The sequence below is a fragment of the Dryobates pubescens genome, chromosome 6 (genome assembly GCF_014839835.1).
Source record: "Dryobates pubescens isolate bDryPub1 chromosome 6, bDryPub1.pri, whole genome shotgun sequence".
Taxonomy (NCBI): Eukaryota; Metazoa; Chordata; class Aves; order Piciformes; family Picidae; genus Dryobates; species Dryobates pubescens.
Window position 1 is genome coordinate 32,284,499 of NC_071617.1, and position 15,584 is coordinate 32,300,082.

The window sequence follows — 15,584 nt, forward strand, 5'->3', positions numbered from 1 at the left end:
ATCCAGCTGAAAGCAAATCCACGCTGTAAGAGGTCATCACTAGAGCTGCCCTGAAGCTAAACAGGCTATTCTCTTCTAACTAACACAGAAAAAGTTTCTTCAGGACAGTAATTCAGAGCACCTAATAAAAAGATCATTGGTACCAATACAAGAAAACAGAACAAAACAAAACCAACAAACAAAAATAATAATAATAAAACCCAAACAACCCACAGCTCTTTAAAACAAGCAAGACTAGTACAAAATTTCAAAAGAGCTTCCCAAAGTCAAATTTTATCTGGTAAGACTGGCAGCTTTAACTTTTATGCCAAAAATCAATGGAATAAAATTAAATAGTTAAATAATAGTATACATAACAGCAGGACATTAAAAAAAATTAACCTTTTTTGATGAGGACTGGGTTAAAGAAAAGTTAAGCAATCTGGATATTCATAAATCCATGGTTCCTGATGGCATGTATGCACAAGTGCTGAGGGAGCTGGTGGAGGTCATTGCCAGACCACTCTCCACTAGCTTTGGCAAGTTGCAGCAGACAGGAGAGGTGACTGAGGACTGGAGGAAGGCAAATGTCACTCCAATATTCAAAAAAAGGTTAAGAAGGACCCAGGTAACTATAGACCTGTCCACCTAACCTCCTTCCCTGGAAAGGTGATGGAACAACTTATCCCCAGTGCTGTCCTTAGGCATATCAAGAACAAGAGGGTCATTATGAGCAGTCAACATCATTTTACCATGGGGAAGTCATGTTTGACCAACCGATAGCCTTTTATGAGGACATAACCAGATGGATAGATGATGGGAGCAGAAGATGTGGTTTATCTTGATTTCAATAAAGCATTTTACACTGTCTCCCACAGCATCCACAGATAAACTCAGGAAGTGTGGTCTGGATGATCAGGTAGTGAAGTGGATTTGGAACTAGTTGAAGGAGAGAAATCAGAGTTGTGGTCAATGGAACAGAGTCTAGTTGGAGGCCTGTGTCTAGTGGAGTCCCTCAGGGGTCAGTACTGAGACCAGTACTATTCAGTGTATTTCTCAACGATCTGGATGAGAGAAGAGAGTGCACTGTTACCAAGCTTGCTGAGAACACAAAACTGGGTGGAGTGGCTGACACACCAGAGGGTTGTGCTGCCATTCAGTGAGACTTGGACAGGCTGGAGAGTTGGGCAGGGAGAAATTTAACGAAATTCAACAAGGGCAAGTGCAGAGCCTTGCACCTGGGAAAGAACAACCCCATGGATCAGTATAGGCTGGGGACTGACATGCTGGACAACAGTGAAGGGGAAAAGGACCTGAGGGTCCCAGTGGATAGAAGGATGACCACGAGTCAGCAATGTGCTCTTGTGGCCAAGAAGGCCAATGTCATTCTGGGGTGTATTAGAAGGGGTGTAGTAGATCGAGGGGTTCTCCCCCCTCCCTCTACTCTGCCCTGGTGAGGCCACATCTGGAATACTGTGCCCAGTTCTGGGCCTCTCACTTCAGGAAGGACATGGAGGTGATTGGAAGAGTCCAGTGCAGGGCCACAAAAATGATTAAGGGAGTGGAACATCTTTCTTATGAGGATAGACTGAGGGAGCTGGGGCTCTTCAGCTTGGAGAAGAGGAGATTAAGGGGTGACCTCATTAATGTTTATAAATATGTAAAAGATGGGTGCCAAAAGGATGGAGTCAGGAGTGATGCCCAATGACAGAACAAGGGGCAATGGGTGGAAATTGAAGCATAGGAAGCTCCATAGAAACATGAGTAAACATTTTTTCACCATAAGGGTGAAAAAAAAAGGCTGCCCAGGGGTGTTGTGGAGTCTCTCTCTCTGGAGATATTCAAAACCCACCTGGATGCATTCCTGTATGATCTGGTATAGGTGATCCTGCTCTGGCAGGGGGGTTGGACTAGATCTTTTGAGGTCCCTTCCAGCCCCTAACATTCTGTGGTTCTGTGATTATATTGCTATAAAACTAACCAAAAGTTATGGCTATATATTCAGTTGGCTTCACTCTATCCTATATGTAAAATTATTTCTTCTTTGGATTATTTCCCCACACACAGAGTATTTTATATCTTGCAAAGACATAAAATATACATCCTGTGACTATTCAGAATTTACAATCTTGTTCTATATGGTAGGCACATTTTTCCCTTTGAGATTACCCTGTGTGGCAGTTTTAGGCTGATGCCTAGGGAATTTTTCCACAGATTGAGTAGAAAGGGGTAGATTGTAAATAAATTAACATTAGATGCAAGAAAAAAAATAATTGTAAGGTCTAAATAATCCCACTGGTCTGATAACTAACAAAGTTAGTTGCATAAACTAACTTTCTCTCTTTCTTGTTTTCTTTGCTCTGCCAGATACTAGCTGGTGGCTGCTGCTGTCCTGCTGACCTTGGCTGTATTTCTTTATTGTGGCTATGTACTAACAACCTACTCTCTGCTCTTCTCTTTCTTTTCCCTTGTACGGCAGGGGGAGAAGGGAGTTGAGGTGGGGAAGCTGTTGGTAACCCCCTGGTTTTGTCCAGGGGGGTTCTTGTGATGTTCATAAATTGCAAATACATGTAAATATTGTATATTTTGTACATATTCATTGCATTTCATGTTTCTAGATTTTAGTTTTGCTTGTAAATATAGCTTCATTTGCTTTCAGCTGAGCTGGTCTGACAAATCTTATTTGGGGGGGGTAATTCCCTCAAATTAGTTGCGTGCAATTTCGCACCAGAACACCCTACCGTTACTGCCAGTGCTGGGTTCATCCAAATAACATGCAAGTTAGAGGCAAGTCTTACACAATTTCTTTTGGCCTATATACTGGTTAATTCAGTCAGGATCCATATTATCTTGAACAGTACTTTCAAAACTAAAAGAAGGGAAAATGTGAGCCATACTAGGAGACTAATCCTCTAAAGATAAAGTAAACTTACACAATAATGTTCTTTTCCATCCAACTAAATTTTACAACAGATAGCTAAGGGGAAATGAGGCTGAAGTAGCCATTAAAGGAATATAATGTACAGAAATAACTGCCTGTAAAATCTGATGAACAAAAGCAGCACTATTTGAGAAAAACCCAAGTTATGACTGTCAGGGTTCCATAAGGTGCCTTGCTTCCCACTCTCTCCATGGAGCTATCATGTAGAGGAGTGAGCACGGATCCCTGAAGGGAGAGATTAAAGGCACTAACACAGGGTTAGCAATAGTAATTTTAGTTCTGACAAACACACAGAAGACTTGGTCTGTGATAGGGACACAGAAGTCTCTTAAAGGACAAGTATTCAGAGACCAAAAGTCTAAGACAGACCAGATTCTCATCCATGTTTCAGTATGGTTACATCCAACATCTGCAAAACCAGGAAACACAATAAAGTGGGGCATACAAGCTCTGAGTAACAAAAAGCTTCTGCCTTTAGAAAGCACTTTTTCTTCTGCAGATTCAGAATTTCTGCGTGAAGAAAAGTCACATTTCTGCCCTTCATCCACCTTAAAATCCTTCCAATTCCAATCTGCTCAATAGCTTCTGCTCAATATATTAACCATAGCTTTACGGTTAACATTAGCATCTCCATAACTTTGGTAATCACAGCTTTCAAGTGAAACATAAATCCATCAGGACTCCACATTCAGAAATTACCAATGCAAAAGTAGCAAACTATTCAAATATTAATTTAGTAATAATAAAACATGTATTTTTAAAGGTGGTGAACAATCGTCCTGGAAGAGGTAAAAACAAGTCAAACCTGTTTTGCCACTACCCCCTCTTCCCCTCCCCAGTTACAGGGTCCAGGTGGAGGAGCAGACAATAGGCAGATGCCGCCAAGTCTGGGGGGTGAGAGCTAAGTCCTGCGCTTCACGTGTTTCACACAGCCTGAAACGTGTGCAACTGCCTGTTGAGAATGCATGTGCAGTTTGCACGCTGCGCAGAAGTTTGAATTGACCGGCTAAACTTAAGCTGATCTGCCGTTTAGTTTTCAAAAGGGGAATTTATAGGGGACAATTTGAAAAGTCCACACCTTTCATTAGTGGACTCCTGTCTGCTGCAAGGACCTGCGTATTCCTATCATGTCTTCAGGGTAAATAGCTCTTTGTTCCAGCAACCATGCATTCCAGCTACAAAAACTCTTCTACAGTAGCAGCTCACTCTCTCACCTAGCAGCTTGCTCTCTCACATTTCCTCTGTTTGGGGATTTACCATCTTGGATTTTTATTGCCCTTGGATTACAAATCACAGCTCTGGGTAGCACATTATCCAGCAAAAGTTGTGCTGAATAACAGCCCAGCGGTTTTGTGAGTAATTTCAGCCAATTTCCCTAATAATTTCTAAAAGGTTTTGAAGCTTGGCATTACCGATAGCTTGGCTCCGTTTCTAAGCCAAGGGATCCATCTTGTGACCTAAGGTGGCACTGCAGTTCTTTCTTGCATATGTGTAATTTTTCCTTTTTGTTCCTCTTAAATTCCAAGTTTCTGATTTTTCTAGACTGTGTTTTACTGTTATTAATACCTTTTGTATGTAAACACCTGACAATGACCAGTAATTTGTTTGGGATATTTTTTAATATTTTATACATAATAATTAATATTTTTATTATATTCCCCGTTTATTAACTTTCATAAAGCATAACAACAATGTCTGATGAACGTAAAACTAGCTTCAGTTCTCACCTCTATCCATAACATAGTATCTCTCCTTAGGGACTCCTCTGGCCTAAGTGACAGAAGAAAGCTTGCAAATTCTGGAAGGGAGACTTTGTCCTGCAGAAATTAATCAAGACACAATAATTGCCATTGTAATATGCAGCAGACGACATCTGTAGAACACAAGAAGTTTGCTGTCATCTGGCAAAAGTTTCAGGAAAAGGAATTTTTTTCCTTTCTATGACAGACTCATTTTTGCCTCTTCAACTTGTCTTTACCAAGGAATGCAATTTTATTTTACCAAGTATTAAAATATGCTTTAAAGTAGTGCTATTCAGTGATGACACCTTTTACATGAATGTACATGGATGGTTAGGAGTCACTGATATTCACTATTTCTCTATTTCCAAAAGGAAATTCTGCTAAGTTTATAGCCATAACACACAACATGGAAGACTGTCTACTCTAGAAAGCAAGCATGTTGTGAAATAACCAAACATCAATACTTCAACTACTTGTTATTTCAACATTAATGGTGGCTTCATCATTCTTGTATTACTGAATACTTTTGTCCTTTTAGGTATTTCAGGAAAGTCCATTTAGTTTCTACCTGTTAAAGCTCAAGTTTATACAGTGGGTATAATAAGAAGATACTATTACATAACTACTGCATGAAAACCCCACAAGAAAAGACCAACTAAGAAAATGTAATGAAAAAAAAATCTCTTATGAAAACCAAATGGAAGCACACCCATACTTACATAGCACAGTTTTTAAAGCGGTCACCACAAAATTTCAAATTCAACAAAATCAGGTTTTTTCCGTGTTGTATTTAGCAATGTATTTCTATTACACCAGGAAGAAAAAAAGGCAAAACCAAAAGTCCCACAAAAATCAAACTCACCACGTCTGTCAAATGCATAGCTGTTTGAAGGAGATAGCATTGAGCAGCTCCACGCAACAAAATCTGATGTGTAATCATAGTACACTGGAGGACGTCTCTGAAAAGAGGTAAAATATTCAGTGTAGAGGGCATACACTTAGGAAGTTTACACATCTTTATGCATTAGCAAACATTTTCAATATGTTAAGACAGTATTTAGCACGTTTTTACTAAGTATAACACAATCATTGACTGATCAGAGACCATACAACCCAGAAGCAAGACTACTGCTACATGTACTTTCAAAAACTGGTATTAAAACATGGATAAACATATACCTGACAAAGTAAAAGCATGATGGGGGAGGAAGCAAAACAAACTCAAAACTAAAGGAACAATACTCATGATTACATTTGTTCAAACCGGTAATAACTGTAGCATATACAGAGATAAAATGTTTGTCAGCACAAAATTGAAAGAAATCTCCAATGATCTTTTATCAGAGGTATATTTGAATGTGTATTTATCTGATATTCCTTCAACTACCAGTAAACCAGAGTAATGACTGATTCTTCATGATTCTAGCAAGTAAAAGCCGGCACTAAGGAAACAACAGTGTGATTAAGGACAATGAACGTGCCAAGAAGTTTTACCTAGCCTTTTATTTACAAGTCTTTCAGCTCTCAGTTTTGTATGCTTTCCCCTTGACACAACGTTAACTGGAAAATATTACAAAATACTTCTTCACAGAGAGGGTTATCAAACACTAGAATGGTCTGCCCAGGGCAGTGGTGGAGTCACCATCCCTGGGGGTGTTCAAGCAGGTTGTGGACCTGCCCCTTGAGGACATGGTTTAGTGTCGACCCTTCAGTGTTGGGTCAAGGCTTGGACTGGATGATCTTAGAGGTCTCTTCCTACCAGAAATATTCTGTGATTCTGTGAACAGCCATTAAACAGGGCTTTAATCCAATTACACGAAAAGGAAGAAGTCTGGTATGGATCAATTAGGAAATATGGAACACCAGGGAAAAATGATTATAGAATCATTTAGGTTGGAAAAGACCTTAAAATCAAGTCCAAGCATTAACTCTATTCTACCAAGTCCATCACTAAGCTATAAAGAGTATTCTGGCATGATGTCAAAAAAGATTTAAAAAAGCAGTGACAAATGTCAGAAATGTGAAACACTCATTTTTTAAGTCATGCAGAGTTAATAAATAAATTGGTTCTTGAATTGCTTTCTTTTGTAAATGACAAAAGGGAGAACTTTCCATTCCCATACACAAGCATCACATCCTCCCAGAAGTAAAAAAAGTGAGTTAAATCCTGGATCTCCAATTACTCAGCACATTTCTTCAGGAAAAAGTCTGTAAGGACATAACTCAGCGTGCATTTTACCTTAAAGCTTGAAGTCCTTCAACACCCAGTACTTTACATGCAGGGATATGGGCCAGAGCCATAGAAAGAAACAAAATGGGAACAGCACACCAATGCCTAGTAGTCATCTTCTGAATGAATTTTAACAGGAAACTACCTTAAAGTAAACAAAACAAACCTTAAAATTAAAGCAAATAAAACAATCCAGAGTGATTTCTTGTTCTCTAATGCATGTAAATAACAGACTCAAATAAAAGAAGTGTTATAATCACTCCTGAAAATTAAATGAAAGACAATAGAATTATTTCCTAATTATCTCAAACAAAAAAGTGCATTACAAAGCAGTCTGTCAGTAAGGTTAATATGGTAAGGAGATAACCAGAAATAAACCTAACTTCAGCTTTGGTGATCTGACCTGATCACATTGTTTTGAGTACTAGACAGTGGCTTTAAGCAATTACTCAGTTTGTGTGAAGGCAGACCAAAGTATGTGACGGTTCAACCATTTTAATGGATGCTGGCATAGGCAAAGCAAGCTTCAATAAGACACCACAGTTACAATTTGCATAAATTAGTTACCCGGTCTCGGGGTTGCCAATCACAGGCCCTCTATTTTGTGATAAAACATATGCCTTGTGATAGGGCAGAGAAATAGGGCATCTATGGCATTACAGATATGTAAGGTGTTTCCCACCAGAGTACGTACCCATATATAGAGGTTACTGAACAGAACTGGTTTCTAACCTCACTTAATCCAGTTAGGCCACATATTAAATTCTGGTCTATCAAATGCTGCTCCTCCTTTTCAGCCTACACTAGCACCAAAATCTGGAACAGTATCAGAAATCTTCCTCCATCCAGCCTCACAGTAAAAGAACCCTTTTTCAGCTTCTGCTTAAGCACTTGATCTGACTTACCTTAATGCCTAACTACACAGGCTGTGACTATTAAAATGTCTTGGATTTGTTTGGGGTATTTTAACCCCAAAAACCCAACACACACAAAACAAGAAGACCTCCAAAAACACCCAAAAGGAAACAAACAAATGAGCAGTTCTAAAGGTTTTGCCCAGCACAGCATTATTGACACTGACATGTAAAGAAAAAAGAATCAGCAAATACTGTTCACCTTCAGAACTTGGTTTGGTTTGGTTGCTTTTGTTTTGTAGAATAATACAAGTCTGTTTGTTTGCCCCTAAAACAAATTTAATAGTGTAGCATCCCCCAAATCGTCTGAAGACTTCTCTCTTTTGTGGAAATTGCACTGCCAGAAGAACTGCTCCTTTTTTCTCTCAAGTAATGCATTGAAATAGTGGTTATTGTTTAGGCAAGACATAGAAAATGTGTCCATAGTTTTTATTTGGTTATTTTATTTTTAAAAAGCTAACAGCAAAACAGAAATATACCTTTTTCTTCCTCTGGAAGACGTGTGAGATAAGTAGCCAAAAACTTCTGTAGTCTCGTTCCCAAGGGTGGACAGGCTCCCATTAACTGACCTGGCATCCTGTTGGGTTTTAAAACATCAAATACACAATTGACATGTTAAGACCTACAGGTAGGATAGCCCCTAAACAAAACCAAAGTGCAGCTCAGTGGTTAATTCATTGCAGAGACTGTTCAAACAGACCACAGAGATGGAGTGCATCAGCTTGTGTGTCCTCCACTTATCACAACATTCCAACAGCACCCAGAAATGCAGCAGAGAAGATGGGCACAGTCATAACAGCATGACTCTCCCTGGCCACCTACAAGGACATGGTGGCAGCACTCTTTGGCATTCAAGTGCAGCCTCAAGACAGGTTAGTAAGCACCTTGCATTGAGCCCATGGTAAGAAACAGCACCGTCAGTTCAACCCTGTGCCCACACACACAGAATGACATGGGCCTCCAAGAGAAGGCTGCAAAAGGTCCCCCAGACAAGATTAGTATGCAGTGCAGGGATGGGACCAGTGAGATCTGTAGACAAATTACCTACACAAGTGTGCTAGGGAGCAAGGATTTCTCCCTGCTAAAAGTCTGTACTAACAAAACCACTAACCAGCACACAAGGTTATGGCAGTTTAGGCTGGGTGTCTCCTATTCCTGTCACATACACCTCCAGTGTCCCAAGTGTCCAGCCCAGTAGGTGGACACAGGAAGCTGCGTATTTCATAACCATAATATCCTGCGACCTGTAAATCCATCTGCAAAGTCATTCTCCTCTTCTTTCTTCCCTCTCTGCCCCATAGGAGATGCTTCCTATTGGGAGTACCTCAAGGCCTCTTCAGCCTGGCTAGGCCTAAGGCCAGGAGGAGAAGTGGGGAGGGGCAGTCTCAGGTTAGGCCAGCCTCAGACTAGCCTAGCAGTGCGGGGGTGAGGAAGAAGGAGCCCTGGCGGTTTTGGGTGAACCCTCAGGTGGGGAGATGGGAAATGCTAGGGACCTTTGGGTGTGCTGGAAGGGACTCTGTATGTTTAGAGATTCTTTACCACTATGCTAGTAGTTTTCTGTAAAACACTAATTGCTTTCCCATTTAAACTTTCCATTGCTTCTGCAATCCATTTGTGTGTCTGTGTAAGTTTGTGTAAGATGATCTTCCTGGCCTCAAACCAGGACAAAGGATTTAAGTGAAGACAAGAAATTCTCCATGAAACCAACAGAGACAGCCTATGTCCTATTAGAAGTCTCAGAATTCTGCTATCAAGGATTAGCATCGGTCATGAGATTGTACAGTTTTCTCTCATACAGCCTGACAAGAACTATGACAACTTTGTGTATTCTTGGTATACTCAAACACGCATATGCTAACACATTGCACCAGAAATACAGAAGCTAAGGGAAAATGTTACAAAGTATCAATCCAACACAGCTCTAATATACACACTGAGAGGCCACTGTCATCTGTTGACATCTTGTAAAAAAGTATTATTTTCCCAAAGTGTAATCAGGCACAGTTGAAAAAACACTTCAGTCAGTTATGAATTTGCAACAACTAAGAGTAGCCATTTCTTTCTGTGTGGCAAGAAAATGAGAACATTTTTAAAAATTACTTCACTAAGTTATTCATTTATCATTATCTCATTTAACCTTCACATTAATATTTCAGCACTAGGTATAAAACAGGAGCTTGAGGGATCCCTTATGTTGCAATCACTAGGATTAAATTAAACCTGCTTCATCTTCCTCACAGCCAACCACCCTTACTGAACAACTTCTTACCTGTCAGTGAGTTTAGAAGCACCATCTACTTAATGTATTTTCCTTTACCCAAGATTTTACCCATGTACTTAAACCACTATTATCAGAATACATTTTCAATAATCAATTCATTTAAAAAAAATTAAAAATCAGTGGCTTACCGGCTATAGAAGGCGCTTTCTGAGAGGGCATCCATTAATGGTCCAATAACAAACTGATAAAAGCAAATGAAAATAAAAGTTAAATGTACATCTGCAAAGCACTGTTATGTTGCAACAAACTAGATTTATTCGACCAAACTTTAAAAGGACAGAGTCAGAAATTAGAGAATGCTGTTGTTAGTAGTAGAAGCAAAGTGAGGAGAAAACAAGGAAGGAAATTTTTCCACTAGGTACACTGTGAAATGTACCTACTGACATCCACCCTTAGCATAGAACTATGAAAGGTGCAGGCAAATAAGAAAGCATTTTGGGAATCAGATGGAGAGAAGATATTTGAACATGAAATAAAAGACTAGTGGCCAAGACATGTAGAAAGAGTTAGGGAGTGTTTTAAGGTTGCTGGATTTCAAGTTAATTATCAAGAGGCTGATAATGCACAGAAATCAAAATGTTAACTGGAGGGCAACGCTACAAAGGAGTGAGGGAAGAAATAATTCTATAATGTAGATCATTCCTTACTAAGGTGTAGGCTTGTAGGCGAGTCAACCAACATATGATTTCTTCCCACGTACAGAGCATTTTAGTGTTGTTTTTAAAGGGATACAGTAGTATACTGATTACACCGCAGAGCCATTCACCTCCTCACAGGGTTATCTAGCAAGCAGACAGCCTTCAAGTCTGTTGACCAGTTTTATACAAAACTCTGTTCAATTGGTAATGAATAATTCTGAAGAGGTTTGTGGGGCTCTGAATACCTGCACTATCAATCGCCCCTCTGAGAATTTCACTTCTGGTAACAGATCTTAATAAATTAGAAGCTAACTTTTTAACTAGAGAGCATTATATTGAAATATGAGCATAAATGGCTGCACTCAAAAATGCACTGCCTCTAGCCTGGCCATTTTTCAAGCAATTATGTATTTGGCACCACTTATAAATACTGCCATTACTTGCACCGCTAAATAAGAGTGCGTTTATACAGGAAGTGTTTAATTACACACTACCAAGACAAATAGTCTTAAGATGTATTTAAATCAGAATCTCTGTTCTGGTAGGTAACAGTAACACCCTTACCTCAGAAATATCAAGTGAATTTGGAAGATGCTTTGCCTCATAAAGCTCCAGAAAATGAAGAATGCCTTCCTTTGTCAGTGTTTTATTCTCACTCTCAAACATTCGTTTATAAATGCATACGTGCCATGAGGGGTGAAACAACCAACGACCTGTTATAAAAACAAATTCTTCTAAACTGACAGAGAAATCACTCATTTCATTTATTCTCATTTCATTTATACTCAGCACTCATTTCATTTATTCTGTCCCTGCTTCCAATGAGTTGGTGCGCATTTTTCCACCTGTACAAGTGTCTTGGCTCCTATGAGTCACCCCAAGATTCTCTGGCTTTGTTTTATTTTCACATTATTAAAAGTAAAGTGAAGTAGCAAAGCAAAACATGGTGGGAAAAGACTATTTAATTGTGTTTGCTGTCAAGAATGATATTTCCAGAACACACAGCAAGCAGTAACCATATGCTAAGACTTCTTCTTCTTGGAGTATGCTTTATGCATGAATTAACTGCCGAATATTTAGATGTTTCAGGAAAAGTGACATCTTACCTTTCTCCCCAGAGACAGCATGCTCATATAAACTGTTTACTTTTGGCAGTACTGGCTTTATGACATGGATCTGAAACACAAGTAGCATAAGTAGTTGGTTTATATCTCAAACTTAGGAATTGGCATTTATTCATGGGAATTCATTATCAATAAGAAGGTGAATTTATTATCAATAGCATTAATATGCTATTATGACAAAATACCTCTGTTTAAATAAACCTCCCCCTCTGTGCAACTGATCCCAGTATGCAACAAGGACCGTTTAGCACCCAAAAAACCCTGATACTTGCATGCTACTGTATCATAATAATACTTCCCAATAACCAACTGCTCTACTCATCAATATTAAAATAAAATAGTAAAAAATCCTCTAAAATTAAACATTTTGGTAAATATTGTTTCAGTTACAAGACAACTATGTACAAAATAAAATAACTACAAAAAGGCAGTCACACAACTTGTAAATAAAACCATGATACAAAACAATTATGGAAACCTCAGCTCTACAGGAATCTTTCTGATTAGTAACTGGACACTCAAACTGAAAAATGCCCATCCAAGGCTATCAGTGCTGTAACATAGCAATGTCATTCCCTCTACCGAGGGCTCCAAGAGCCCAATTCCGATTAAGAAACAGGTCACCACAGTTTCTTTCTTATTCCAATCCACTGCTTTAACCAGAATCGCTCCAAAGGTCTAAATTTATTCTGAATTAATTACACATCCTGTGTTTTAAACACTAAAACTTCCTGTGAATCCTTAATTCAGTATCAATCGTCAAGACGAGAATTTTCTTTGCCCGATAAAAACATTTGCAGTGTATATGCCAGAAGCACAAGGTATGACCGATCCCTACGATCGATATACGGTGATCCTACCTGGTTTCCCTCCAAAGTTTCCATTATCAAAATATAAGTTTCCCAAAACTGCAGGAGTTTCTCAGTCTTCTCAGCGGACCACCAAAAGAGACTTGATTCTAACAAAAAGAAGAGCAAGTTTCTCTGCGCTGTCCAGCCGGGCAAAGCCACTCCCCGCTCTCGCACCCCGCCCCACCGTACCGTCTCCGCCGTCCGTGGGGCAGCGCAGCTCGGCGCGCTGGCCGGCGCTGAGATCCAGGGCTCGCATCAACAGGTATCGAGCCCGCTTCCGGCACAGCGCGTCCCGCTCGGTCAGGCCCTCCTGCACCACCCGCCAGAACCGCGGACAGAGCCGCGCATCCAGCGCTGACGGGACACGCGGCAGCAGCGCATCTGCCAGGGCACTCAAAGCCAGCAGCACCCGCCCGGTCTGAGGCGCCTCGCCGCCGCTCAACAGCCCCTCCCAAACGCGCCGCAGGGCCACCTCATTGCCTCCTAGCGCCGGCAGTAGCCGTCCGGCCACCAAAGCGGCCACAGTCTCCTCACCCTCCTCCCGCACCAGCGCCAGCGCCGCCGCCACGCACCGCGCTACCAGCTCTGGCTCCTCCAGCCGCGGCACCGCCGCGACCAGCGCCTCCACCGCTGCCTCCGCGCCCGCCCCGCTGCCCGCCAGCAGCTCCGTCAGGGCGTCGCGCGCCAGCCGCGCCGCCAGCGGCGCCCCGCACAGCTGCACGCAGTGCCGCAGCGCCCCCCGCGCCGCCCGCGCCAGCTGCAGCCGCTCCACGCAAGACCCCGCCGCCCCTTCCCCGCCGAGCAGCAGCGGCCGGCACCGCTCCAGCGCCACCTCCCAGGCGACCCGATGCAGAGCTTCGGCCTCGCCCGGCGGCAGGCCGCCTGCGGCCAGGCGCTGGAGCAAGAGGCGCAGCGCCTCCGCGCGCTCGGGGGAGAGTGGCGCGCAGAGGGCCCGCAACAAAGCGCAGAGATCTCCGCAGCGCTCCAGCAACGCGTCGGCCAGCACCACCTCCATCCTACAGGGGGGGAAGGGAGGAGAGGGTGGATGTGGAGGGAGGAGCGCCGCGCCTGCGCCTGCGCAGGCGGGGGAGGCCGGGGCCCGGACGGCTCGTGCTTGGCCCGCAGTGGCGCCCGGGCTCCTGAGGCGGGAGGAAGTTGGATGCCTGCGGTGTGGCCCTGTTAAGCCGTGGGCTGTGTTATGGATAGATACGTCATAGAAGTTTTGTGGCTGTTGTGCAAAGGCTGGGAAGAAAGCAGCTGGAAAGCTCCGGTTTCTTGGGTCCTGTAGTGCCGTGTACCTTCCACAGGCACAGCTGTGTGCATCCCTATGCGTGATTCCAGTTCGCTTTGCTGCTAAGCGAAGCCTGACCCCTTGTGGTCTGTCACAAGCCCAACACGGGAAGGCCTAACTGAGGCGTCCCAAGTATTAGCGCCGTGTTTGAGAGAGTACAGTGTAGAAACACTTTTTAAGCCTCATGCACGTTACAGTGCAAGATCAAGCAGCAGCCATACGCAAAATACCCCATTTGCTTACCTGCCATGCTTGCTATTACCGTTTACGATAAGAACAATTTTTGAAACCAGTCTACATTGTCATCACAGTGCCCCAGAGGTCCACCTGAATGCCCTGTGTCTGCCTCAGAATATCACACATGTTCCTGGGCATTGGCTCCATGCTGTTAGCTTGTTACAAGGGTCCAGCCCACCAGCCTGAGGGCTAGAGAACAGCTCCAAAGCAGTTTAATAAATTAGAGAAGCCAAAGCATAACTAAGGTAACAAGCTGATTTCCTGTAAGTGTAAATTCACTGTACAAGATTGCAATTCTCTTGAGAAAAAATTGACGATCAGCGCATTTAAAAAAATGATTGCAAACCACTCTCCTACAAGACATAATCATAGGAAAGGGAAATCCTAGTACCTTCTGTTCATGTGAAAGGCATGAACAACAAATTCCCTGTGCAGCAGCCTGGATACAGCATGGTTTCCAATGGCTGTGGGAGTTGCTTTGGCTAAACCATAGTTGTTTATGCATCTAATGAAGAAAGACACAGAATCACAGAGTTACAGAATATCTTTGGTTGGCAGAGACCTTCAAGATCATATAGTCCAACCCTTGACCCAGCACTGCAAGATCACCACTAAACCATGTCCCTAAGCACCAGGTCTGCACGCCATTTAAATACCTCCAAGGATGGTGACTCCATCACTGCCCTGGGTGGACCATTCCAATGTTTGATAACCCTCTCTGTGAAGAAGTATTTTCTAATATCTATCCTAAACCTCATCTGGCACAGCTTGCATCTGTTTCCTCTGTCACTTGCCACTAGGGAGAAGAGGCTCTCCTCCTCCTTTCTTCAGCCTCCTTTCAGGTAGTCATAGAGAGTAATAAGGTCTCATCCAACCCTTCTTTTCTCCAGGATGACCAACCCCAGCTCCCTCAGCTGCTCCTCACAGGACTTGTGCTCTAGACTCTTCATTTATTGAAAGTTTTCAGTGTGAGCTACCACTTGATCACTCTCTCCAAATCACATGAATACAGTCTTTCCTTTTCCTGGGAACTGATCCTCCCAAAACTTTTATCAGACTTTTGTTATCTGTGAGAGTCTACCGACTACTATATGACTGAAGCTCCTTATTAGAAGTGGACCTGCAGTTTGATTGTATTTGTGGTATGTTCTAGAAAAAGAAGGTAGAAAAGAATTATTTCAAACCTGCTGGCTAACACATTACTATAGATGTGATGTATTCTAGAAAAAGAAAGTGGAAAGGAATTATTTTAAACCTGCTAACTAACACAGTTTCAGTATGCCTTACCGCTCTGTGCACCATCTGTTGCCCATAAAATACAGAATCTAGAAAAAGGCCAAGAAAACACTTCAAACT

At 42.1% G+C, this 15,584-nt stretch overlaps 1 protein-coding gene across 1 annotated transcript in view; it reads right to left on the minus strand.

The window, feature by feature from the left end:
* The window catches only part of TARBP1 (TAR (HIV-1) RNA binding protein 1), a 42,456-nt gene extending 28,739 nt beyond the window's left edge, over positions 1-13,717 (minus strand). Inside the window, exons 1-9 of the mRNA XM_054162266.1 lie at positions 12,890-13,717; positions 12,710-12,807; positions 11,832-11,901; positions 11,290-11,438; positions 10,216-10,268; positions 8,286-8,383; positions 6,902-7,037; positions 5,525-5,621; positions 4,648-4,737 (exon numbers count right to left, since the gene is read on the minus strand). Of these exons, the coding sequence (XP_054018241.1) occupies positions 4,648-4,737; positions 5,525-5,621; positions 6,902-7,037; positions 8,286-8,383; positions 10,216-10,268; positions 11,290-11,438; positions 11,832-11,901; positions 12,710-12,807; positions 12,890-13,715 (1,617 nt within the window). The 5' untranslated portion in view covers positions 13,716-13,717. The remainder of the gene's footprint in view (positions 1-4,647; positions 4,738-5,524; positions 5,622-6,901; positions 7,038-8,285; positions 8,384-10,215; positions 10,269-11,289; positions 11,439-11,831; positions 11,902-12,709; positions 12,808-12,889) is intronic.
* Positions 13,718-15,584: the final 1,867 nt, after the last annotated feature.